General features: G+C 40.8%; 1 protein-coding gene across 2 annotated transcripts; it reads left to right on the forward strand.

Annotated features, from left to right (window-relative positions):
* The first annotated feature begins 422 nt into the window (after nt 1–422).
* Nucleotides 423–11,356, forward strand: cnot3a (CCR4-NOT transcription complex, subunit 3a). Of its 2 annotated transcripts, XM_084943631.1 has the most exons (18): nt 423–580; nt 1,194–1,264; nt 1,421–1,488; nt 1,581–1,655; nt 1,739–1,828; nt 1,963–2,091; nt 2,279–2,374; nt 2,506–2,725; nt 3,408–3,541; nt 3,767–3,823; nt 4,114–5,044; nt 5,133–5,238; nt 5,335–5,476; nt 7,112–7,220; nt 8,215–8,413; nt 9,710–9,842; nt 10,273–10,398; nt 10,486–11,356. In XM_084943631.1, the coding sequence occupies exons 2-18, from the start codon at nt 1,240–1,242 to the stop codon at nt 10,582–10,584; spliced, it is 2,739 nt and encodes a 912-aa protein (XP_084799757.1). In that variant the 5' UTR covers nt 423–580; nt 1,194–1,239; the 3' UTR covers nt 10,585–11,356. The 2 variants fall into 2 exon arrangements, with proteins under 2 accessions (XP_084799757.1, XP_084799758.1); XM_084943632.1 differs by lacking the exon at nt 3,767–3,823.
* Nucleotides 11,357–11,640: the final 284 nt, after the last annotated feature.

Consider the following 11,640-nt stretch of genomic DNA (forward strand, 5'->3'; position numbering starts at 1 on the left):
GACAAATATCAACATGATATTTGTCACAAAACATTTAGAATATTTCTGTTTTATTTCAGCATATCTTTTAAGTTTTGGTTGTTTGTTTATATTAAATATTGTTCAATCCTTTACATTGCAACATTCTAACTAGTGTTAAGAAATTAAATTAAAAAATACATTTTCAAATAACGAAACGAGGTATACAATTTCCACACAATGAAGTTATAAGTTGGTAAAAAATAAATAAATAAAATAAAAAAATAACTATTTAAATGTAGAAATTTGCATTTTTGTGAACCTCAGGCGGAGCGGTGGCTTTGTGTCGATCATCGATCGTCACTTCGCTGAGCCAATGGCTGGTTCTCGTTCCAGCGGATGTTTCGCAATGACAGGCGTGAGATATATCCAATCAGAGTTTATAGATTGGATTTAGGGCGGGATCCCAGCAAGGAGGTGGGATTTTAGCTACCGTCCATCTTCAGCTACATTACAGTGAGCGAGCTTGTCGAAAAGAAAACACAATTTGGAAGTAAAGAAGACTTTCTGGAATTAGTTTTGGCTCTATTTGAAAAAAGACAAACGAAATCCCATACCCTAGGTAAATGTCGTACACAAGTATAAATCTAGATTGTCGGCTTGACCCAGTATCCCTTTTTCCTAAATCTGACTAGCTGGCAAGCTAAGCTGCTAACTAGCATTTTATGCATTAGCTAGCATGTTAGAGATTGGAACGGATTCTGTTATTATTGTGCCTTTCACAACGCAAAACCACAATATAAAGACTGTGCTGGACCCCAAATTAATAATGCATGAATATGAAGTTGTTCTGTCAGCATGCACCGGGGCAGCTCCAGGAAACGGGTCGGTTAGGAACCGAGCGAGGTGGAGAGGCTAAGCTACTGGCTAGTGTTAACGTTAGCTGAGTAGCGTTAGCGTGCTAGGTGGCTAAATTTAGCTGACAACCATGTCACTTGTGTTCGAAATATTAGCAAGGTGATATATGACAATACTAGGATGGAGAAGTGGCCATAGAAAACTTTATTTTCATCGAGCGTGCTTAAATTCTGAAGCTGTGGTGTTATTTAGCTGCTAACGTCAGCCGGGTAGCTAGATGGAGTTAATGTCAGGTTCACTGTGGAAAGCGATGTAACGATTCCTCTTTTGGAGGGATTTTTGTTTGTATTGACACACGCTTCGATTTCTTCACCCAGATAACTTCGTGACAGACGGAATGTGGACATTGTCGTAGTCAGAGCCATGGCTGACAAGAGAAAACTTCAAGGTAAAAGAAACTGTCTTCAGTTATGTTGCACAATATGAATCACGTTGTAGGGTCTGCTGGTGTACAGGAAACTTATTTCCTCTTGCATGCTCTTACTGTTTTGAAAGAGTTTATAAGGTCTTTTGGTAATGCATCATATTTTTTGAATTTGTGCAGGTGAAATCGATAGATGTTTGAAAAAAGTAGCTGAAGGTGTAGAACAGTTTGAAGATATATGGCAGAAGGTAAGAGATTCTTCCATTCTGTATTTATTTGTCTATTTAGTAACTAATGAGGAAAAGACACACAGTATTTAAATTATTTGTTTACATTTTAGCTCCACAATGCAGCCAATGCAAATCAGAAGGAAAAATATGAGGCTGACCTCAAGAAAGAGATTAAAAAACTTCAGGTAAGAAAGTTTAACAATGACCATGTAAGTATTCAAAATTAGCTGTGTGATTTTTAAAATGCTCACCATCTGTGCTCTTTCAGCGATTGAGAGATCAAATAAAAACATGGGTGGCCTCAAACGAGATCAAGGACAAAAGGCAGCTAGTTGAGAACCGCAAACTTATAGAAACGGTATGGATCTTCACAAGTGTACTTTAAAAAAAAAAAAAAAAAAGTGTTGCATTTATATTATGTATAACTAAAGTACATTGTTACATCAGACCTGAAGTAATTAACAGCTAGTTGGATCTTTTTTTTTTCTTTAGCAAATGGAGCGGTTCAAGGTGGTGGAACGTGAAACAAAAACAAAAGCCTACTCTAAAGAAGGCTTGGGGCTTGCTCAGAAAGTGGATCCAGCTCAGAGGGAAAAGGAGGAAACGGGACAGTGGCTAACAGTAAATACATTTATGTTTATCTATGCTTCTGTGCGTGATTTTTTTTTTTAACCATTTCTTTGGAAAAGGCATAGACAAAAAACTTAACAACTTAACAATTGTATCAAATCAACCACAGATATTCCCAAAACATGGTTAAATTAATAAGATCTGAAAAAATTAACACTCTTTTTTTTCTCATCTGCAGAATACAATAGACACTCTAAATATGCAGGTGGATCAGTTTGAAAGTGAAGTGGAATCTCTTTCAGTTCAAACAAGAAAGAAGAAGGGTGATAAAGAGGTGAGTCATCCCATGTCACTCTCTGAAAGGATGTCTGTTTCTAAACTGTCTGGTTAAATTTTAACTGTCTGTTAAATTTTTGGTTAATATATCCTAACATACACACACACTTGTTTTTTTTTGTCTTGTAGAAGCAAGATCGTATTGATGAGCTCAAGCGGTTGATTGAGAGACATCGATTCCACATTCGAATGTTGGAGACCATTTTACGAATGCTGGACAATGACTCCGTGCCAGTGGATGCAATCCAAAAGATCAAGGATGATGTTGAATATTACATTGACTCCTCTCAAGATCCAGACTTTGAGGAAAATGAGTTCCTGTACGATGACTTAGACCTGGAGGACATCCGTAAGTAGAGTACTGTCTAGTGTGCGAGTGTTCGGTTAAGTTTTGCTGCTCTTGCTTTACGATACCAGAAATTCTAGTCAGTTAAGAAATTATTCTCACTTCATTAATGTAAACCAGCAGTTACCTGTTGGTTCAAAGATGTTATGATGCCACCTTCCACTTACCTGGGGTGCAGCTCTGGTAGATTAGCCCCTCTCTCTCTGCACTGGGAAGTTTTGTACAAAGTAAGATAGATGAACCAGCACAGCTCCATTGTAATTGGATGTAGAAAGTGATTATATGTTAGCTGTGTCAGAGTAAACTGATACACTCTGACTCGAATGAAGTGATGAGAAAATGGACGTTAACCTGCTGGTAATACTTGGTTGGTCCCACTCAGCAAACTAATCTGCATGCGTGCATGTTGTACACAACACAAAGTGCCACACAGTTCAGTGGCATTTAAACCACGTTTTGATTAGTAAACAGTGTTACATGGCACAGCCATGGTTTCACTAAATCCATCAGTTCCTGCAGTGTTTTGAATGTTTTCATATTGTTTCCTTCCTTTTGGGCAACTAGTCTGTTCTTTCTTCTTGTTTCAATGACTTAGTAAAATAGTTGTTTACTACATCACTAATATTATCGTTGATGTCATGATGATATCTGATGCTTATCTTTATGTCCTACTCTTCTCTTGTAGCTGCAGCGTTAGTTGCAACTTCTCCATCGGGCCAGGGCAACGTGGAAGATGAGGTGTATCTCCACTCTAGTAGCACTCCCACTTCCACCACCTCTTCTTCACCCATCCCTCCATCCCCAGCCACTTGCACTGCTGTGAGTTTGTGTCTTTTTTTTTATCATTAAAGTTTTGGTCCTGGTGTTAAAGGGATGTTGGATAGTTAAAGAACATTCTGACACAATTGTGCATATATGCCTGTCTCTTTAAGTTTGCACTTGGTTAACCCACTCACATTCCCCATTGTATTATAATCCACTGGCTAGTATGTTGAATCTACATTTCAAAAGTGGATTGTCATATCAAAGTATCTCCTCCTATAGGAGAATTCAGAGGACGATAAGAAAAGGGGACGGTCGACAGACAGTGAAGTTAGTCAGGTGAGAGGTTCGCATCTGTGCTGTGTCAGTAGATGAACAGTTTAGTGCAGCGCTCTTCATCCTTGGTCCTGGTGAGCCATGGTGGCTGAAGGGTTTTGGCCTCTCAGGCACTAAAATGGAGTTTCTCTGTGGGACCATGGTTGGAGACTTCTGATTTAGTTTTTTCCATTTCCTTCATATATGGGCCTCCATAGATCACAGTAAACTTTGCTCCTTATGCATTTTAGACCTCTGTTCATGCCCTCTGGTCAGTTTTACTTGAGATGCCTTCCTCTGATGTTTATTTCCAGTCACCTGTGAAGAACGGCACCCCATCCTTGTTATCATCTTTCTCTTCTTCCACCACCTCTGGGTCCTCCTCATCCTCCTCCCTTGTGTCCATGGCGAGTGTTGTCGGAGGGATTCCTGCAGTGCCCACGAGCAGCAGTCTTATAGGAAGCTTCAGCAGTGCGGTGCAGCAACATCAGCATCAACCTGCACAACAGCAGCAGCAGAATTCTCAGCCGCCAAACCAGTCGCAGCAGCAGCAGCAGCCACCTCAGACGAAACCCTCAGTCCCTTCAAACAACACCCCCAGCCCACCCAGCAACCCACTTCTCCCAACGTCTACTGCCCCCTCTCTTCCTACACCCAACACATCCACTTCATCAGCTCCCAATTCTCAGTCACAGTCCACATCTGGACCCACATCGGCATCCAGTTTGGGACTTGGGCTGGGCCTGGGATTGAGCAAAGTTGGCATGACTGGGACAAGCAGTGCCAATCAAATGCCAGGGCTAGGGATGGGTGGCCACCCCACTCCTTTAAACACAATGGCAGGGCTCATTTCGGGTTCAACACCTGCCCCTTATGCTCAGGCAGCAGCATCCGGAGGCTTGGGTTTGAGCAGCACCACTCAGTCAAGCATTTCAGCAGAGAGCAGCACTTCCATACCCACCTCTGGCTCCAGTGGAGTCACCACCAACGGGGCAGGAACAGGGCTTGGTTTGCTGGGTTCCAGTCCAGCCCACAACTCTCTGAGTGGGAATATTTTGGGTCTGGTTCCTGGGCAAAGTGTGGCCCCTGGTACCTCTCAGGTTCCCCCAAGTTCTGTCAGCTCTACTCCAGGAGTAGTTGGCATGATGGGAGGCAACGGAGGAAACGTTGGTGTGGTTGGAGGAGTAGGAGTGAATTCTGCTCCTGCTAGACCACCAAGTGGACTGAAGCAAAATGGAAGCACAAGTAGGTGGAAGTTTTGCGGTCCTTGAGTTCATTGTGAGATTTCTATAAAAGTTTTTTTTGCTCTAACGTGTCCTTCGCCTGCCTGCAGGTTACAGTGCTGTGGTGGCGGAGAGTTCCACAGAATCGGCTCTAAGCACACCGAACCAGTCACAAAGCAGCCAACCCTCATCTCTCAGTTCTTCAACCAGTCAGCCGTAAGTTATTTCTCCTGAAACTTGACACGTTTCTTCTTGTTCTTGTCATGCTGGTTCTTAACTTTCTCGCCATTGTTCCCACCCCACCTTCTGCAGGATGGACAATGGTCCCAGTTTAATCAGCTCCATCACCCTGCCTCCCAGTTCTCCGTCCCCCTCGTTCTCAGACAGCACACCGGGTGGAGGGAGTCTTCTCAACGGGCCCCACTCCTTTTCACAGGCCTCTGAGGGGCTAAAGGTGAGTCATACCAACGAGGTTAAGTTTGAGCGTGTAACATTGGCATCTTTAGCTTGGAGCATGGATGAACTTGCAGACTTGAATCAGCTAAAACAGGCTCCATTTGTGGAAGAAAAAACTTCAGAGGCTAAAATTAGTGACTGGGGTCATGCACACAATATATTTTATACAGGAATACCTTATTTAATGGCTCTACTTTTGTTTACCATACATAAATGATTTCCTTTATCTGCGAGATATTTTAAACTGTGTTAATGTAAATAGTTATCAGGTCTGATAAGTTGTCTTTTCTTTCTTTTTCATTTTAAATGAACCCAACTTATCTGTTAGTTAAGTTGTTTTCATTGTCACTTTGAGCTTCAAGGGTTGTGCAGCAGTAAGCAGTATAATGGGTCAGTTATTCATTTTACTCTGAAACATTTCAGTGATTATAAGTGAAAATTTACAGTAAAATATTGAAAAAAATGACCCACACACTGTTGAATCAGCCGTATCACACCAAGAATATTAGGCCATAGTGTTAGCAGGAGCATTACTAGGAGCACTTCCATCAACATTTTCTGATCAGGTCTGTCAGTTCAGCTCAACAGTGACCGCCCACTTTTTAAAGGCTCTGTTTCTGGAAGTGAATTTCCAGAAAAATCTTATATGAAAAAACGTTTAATCTGTGAACCAATCCAATCAGCTACGAGGTGAATCATTATCATGTAACGTTTTTAACACACAGTTGATTTCAAACAGATTTATTGTTTGTATAGGAGCACACAGCAAGTCTGCTTTGGATGATTACAACATAGTGGCTCATAATCAAAATCAGAAATGGAGAATATGAATGATATGATTGATGTAGGAGCTCCTGAGGTCAGCAGATAACCAGCTAACTGAATTGTTTTTGAATTGAGACATTCCTGTCTGTGCTGGAATCCATAGTTTTTGCTGCTGAGTATAAAATTATTAAATTATCCCTGAGTGCCCACAAACCTCTGCTTATCACATTTATAACAAACACACACTTACTGTGTACTTACTCATGTTACTGCCAGAAAACACACAGATCCTGACTTTTGTCTGTTTGGAGCCTTTCTGCTACAGGTAATAACCCCTATAAGCCTGATATATGAAATAATTGCCAGAAAATTAAATTCCAAGCATTTTTTAAAATGGAGTTTATTGAACAATCTGACAAATTTGTTTAAAAATGTATTAGATTTTACATTTTTAAATTTGTTTCTTAAATTTTTTTAAAAATTTATTCTGCAATTTAATCTTTTTTTCAGGTGTAAAAAAAAAATAAAATAAAATCACACCGATGCTCTAAAGTCTCAAAAACTCACAAAAAACTGTGTGTATTAAATATGATAGACTAGGTGTTAAGGGGATGAATGCATACATTTAGACAGGCCCTCCTGTCTTTGAGCAGTGCACCTGACAGAAAAACATCTTGTTCTTAAAAGTTTTATTAGTAGCTGATCTTTATTTAATATGTTGTTTGCTCTTCTAGTATTACTTTCTTCTAATGCTCCCATTCATCGTGCTTCTACTTTTAAGCTCCAGTAACTGTAGGCTGTTCCCAGTTTAATGTGACTTTGTTAGCCTCTGTGTGTTCACATTAATGGGGCCTTGTTCCCTCCTCAGGCACCTGAACCTCTCAGCTCTCTGAAGGCGATGGCGGAGAGAGCAGCGCTGGGATCAGGCCTGGATGGCGAGATTTCCAACCTGCATATAACGGATAGAGGTCGAAACGGTCAGACCTTTTTTACCTTTTTTCAGCTCTTTATGATGAATAAGCAGATCACGCTTTTATGCTGCTTCCTGTTTTTTTTTTTTTTTTTTTTAAATAATAGTACAGTAAAACATTCTTACACACTGCTCATGGTAACGTAAAGAGTTAAGCCTAAAGTGTAAAAAAACAATGTATTTTTTTTACAAATTAATTTATTATGACTTTTATGAAAATAACAAACATTAGCTTGTTGCTGCCAGGTGTTTTTGTGAGGCAGGAGGTTTTTATGTGTGACATATTTAAGACATTTCCCTTTGTTCTGGTAACATTTAGTTTTCCTTTTAATGCCAGATTGTTACTGCTTCGTGAACATAATTATGAGTTTTGCTGCCAAAGTGTAGGAAGGAAAGTTCCTGTTTTGCTCCTTTCCAGCTCGGCATTTTTATGCTTCGATTCACAGAGGAGGCAGCCAGAAGTAGAAAAAAATCAGACAGTTTAGAGCAGTCTGGAGCCTGAGTTATTGGCACATAGGGATTGCTTATCTTAAAACACACACACACATTTTCGTTCATTTGTTATCCAGTTTAGAGTGTCGGGGGGGTGGAGCCTATCCCCAGGGTCAACTGACCAACATTCATGCTCACACTCACAGTCATGGCCAGTCAAAAATCACCCACTAACATAACATGCAAGTCTGTGGACTGTGGGAAGAAGCCAGAGTACCTGGAAAGAGAGTGTAGAAAGGTCCAAACTTAAGGTCAAGGCCTTTTTTGATTCAAGCTACAACCATGAGGCTAGATTATGTCTGTAATTAGTTTACTGTTGTATTGTTCTTACTCTTATAAAAACAGAGTTAGTACAATTAAAGGAATAACCTTAAAACTTTACCTTCAGTTGCTTGCCCTGTCATTAAGAGTCACATCTAACCATACCCCACACAGATGATGGGAAGTGAGGCGGTGCTATGGCTTCTTGTGTAATTGAAGATAGCCTTTGCTTTTTCTGCATCCTGCAGATATCTTCTCTGGTTCATCTGCAGCACCTGGCACACCTGCCGCGCCTCAGCCGTCCGTGACAGAGGTCAACATCCCCCCATCGCTCGGTGTTTGTCCGCTGGGTCCAACCCCTCTCCCCAAAGACCAGCTCTACCAGCAGGCGATGCAGGAGTCGGCATGGACGCACATGCCCCACCCCTCTGACTCTGAGAGGATCAGGTGAGCCCATCACAATTTCCTTTAGCGTCAGGGGGGGGGGAAAAGATGCACTTTTTTTTCACAGTAATTTTGCAAATTTACTTTGATTATATGAAAAATTTGCATTGTATATGCATATTGCTCTGCTAAAAAAACATGTAGGATAGCTTAAAATTTGTCATAAAACCTGAATTTTTTTTTTAAGCAAATTTGTTCTTAATCACTAGTTTTATTAAATTAAGAAATAATATTGTCCCCATTAGTCTCCAGAAGGGCAATAAATAAGTTTGTGCTTTAGGGCAAGCATACCTTATGTTTAAGTCACTATCATATAAATGTGCAGTGTTCTGCAGTTTCAAAAAATACTGTGCAAAGGTTTTAGGCAGGTGAGAAAACATGCTGTAAACAAAGAATGCTTTCAAAAATGGAAGTGTTACTCGTTTATTTTCATCAATCAACAAAATGCAGTGAATGAACAAAAGAGAAATCAAATATTTGGTGTGACCACCCTTTGACTTCAAAACAGAATCGATTCTTGTAGGGTTTTTTTGAAGGAACTTGGCTTGTACGTTGTTCCAAACATCTTGGAGAACTTGATGTAGGCTTCCTCACATCCTTCTGTCTCTTCATGTAATCCTAGACGCATTCGATAATGTTGAGATCAGGGCTCTGTGGGGGCCATACCATCACTCCCAGTACTTCTTGTTCTTCTTTACGTTGAAGATAGTTCTTAATGACTTTGGCTGTATGTTGGGGTCATCCTGCTGCAGAATACATTTGGGGCCAATAAACGATCATTTATATGTCTGAAAGCATTTTTTCACACCTGCCTAAAACTTTGGTACAGTACTGTATATCCGTGGTTGCACAAATTTTGGGGCAAAGAGCCCTTTGCGTTGCTCTGTGGCTTAAAAGTAAACACTTTTCTGGTGACTTCATGGGCTCAGTTGCTAGTTTTCGGTTGTAATGAATAATTTATGAAGTTCATTTTTAAAATTTTTACTATTATTAGAGTCAGAAAGGAGAATTTATCCAGGGCATGCTCATTCGGTAATGAAGGGTCACACACTTGCTCGGCATGACCAGTTTCGGGGAGCAACTGGAGGCTTCGCAACGGAACCTCAATAACCAAAAAGATGAACCTGTTGTACCTTAAAGTGTTTGTGACATCTGTTGACACCAATAGAAAGTTCTGAATATTCACGTGTGGTTTTGAGTAGTGTGGATGGAGTACTTTGTTAGAGCAGAAATTAGCACAGCTGAAGTATGCTTTGATCAGTGGCATTCATTAAAGAGTTTTCTGTTTCTGTCTTAAAGGCAATACCTGATGAGGAATCCATGTCCCACCTTGCCCTTCCATCATCAGGTCCCACCTCATCACTCTGACTCCATAGAGTTCTACCAGAGACTGTCCACAGAAACTCTCTTCTTCATCTTCTATTACCTGGAGGTAAACACTCTCCATGTAAACTCACACGAATCGGTTTGATTGTTTGAGTTTGTAAACTTGGAGCTTTTTCCTATGATTTGGTTCCTTTTCACACAAAAAAACTCAAAGAAACCTCAGCGCGAACCAAAATGCATCGCGACAAACCATGTGAAAACTTTTAGTCAGCTTATTGGTTAGATGTGGGACGGGAGCAGAATGATTTGCTATATAAGGTGGAAAATTTACAATAATTTTACAGCTATAGTTGGTTGCCCGTACTGACCGTTTTTGTGATCTGGACATCTATGGTGCACTGCCGCATCACACAAAAAGTGCACGTGGCTAATGAGAAGGACAGAGTTGAATTAAACGGACTAAACACCCTGAATGTCTTTTTTCTGTGATCTGTTAAAGTTTGTGAGCATAATGGTTTTATTGACTTCTCTCTCAGGGTACCAAGGCTCAGTATCTGTCTGCCAAGGCTCTGAAGAAACAGTCCTGGAGGTTTCACACCAAGTACATGATGTGGTTCCAGAGGCACGAGGAGCCCAAGACCATCACCGATGAGTTTGAACAGGTGCGGGTTCATCTTCGCACACCGATTTATTGTCATTGTGGTGTTGATTAAGGTTTTTTTATTCTTACCACTCTGCTGTTCCCTTAGGGCACTTACATTTACTTTGACTACGAGAAATGGGGCCAGAGAAAGAAGGAGGGGTTCACCTTCGAGTACAGGTACCTGGAAGACCGAGACCTGCAGTGACGGACGGACGGAGGGACACAAAAGGACAGAAAAGACAAAATGTGCTGCTGTTGACATTCCGAGACTGAACTCCAAACTGTGGATAGAGATTGTGATGTGTAGTAGAAACCCTCTCCTGAGATTGGAGACTGGTGTCTGTATAGGCTGCATCTCAAATGTGAAGCCCTTGCTCCTCATGTAGTGCTTTGCTTTTGACCAAAGAAAATGCCCCGTGGGTCTGATCAAATGCATCGCGCTGCACAAGCTGGGAGGGTTCTCGTTGGAGATCTGCGTTTGTGCCTGTCTGTGTGCACACTCAGTATGTGGCATTAGGAAAGCCTACCCCATGCATGTTTCTCATGTTTAGTTGTCTTTTTTTTTTCCCGTTTCAACACGATTCTCTGTACCACCTACCCGACATCAGCCTGGAAGCCTTTTGACTTGACACAAAACAGACTTTTGGATTTGATTAAGTAAACTGCCCATCTCGTATTTACTGTAATTTGGTGGTTTAGAATGGGGGCGTACAGTGGACATTTAGTCATGGTGTGTAGGAATGGCTTCTTTTAAGATCCTACAATGCCTGTTAAATATGGTCACTATTGAAGATAGTGAGCGGTTATCAATAGTTTTATTGATATTGTCTTGGTCGATTTAAAACGCTGATTGAGAGTGACCACAGGGCCTCTCCCTGTGACAGGGAAAGAGTCCTTATTGGACATGGATTAAATTGCTATGCAATTGAACTGGTCTCTGACTCCCTCTCTTTACAAATAAAATGTTTTTAAGTTAACGTGTCAAGGAAAATGCATTATTATTGCGCCTTCATGTTTGTGACAAATTAATAAACTTGTAAACAACTCTTAAAGATAGGATTTGAGACATTAATCTACTTGATGTTTAATTCTCCCTCAGTGTGAAAAGGCCATGTTGAGCAGAGGGAAATGTACCTACACCCAGGTCACCTCTTATTTCCTCAAAAGTACACACAGCATTAGATAATAAATCTGGGTTTGGTTGGGTCAACTTCCCAGCTTTAGCCAAGGTTTTATTCTGTTGTTACTTTATCCCAGACTT

Source organism: Perissodus microlepis, chromosome 11, assembly GCF_051167445.1.
Source record: "Perissodus microlepis isolate ML-2025 ecotype Zambia chromosome 11, ASM5116744v1, whole genome shotgun sequence".
Classification (NCBI taxonomy): Eukaryota; Metazoa; Chordata; class Actinopteri; order Cichliformes; family Cichlidae; genus Perissodus; species Perissodus microlepis.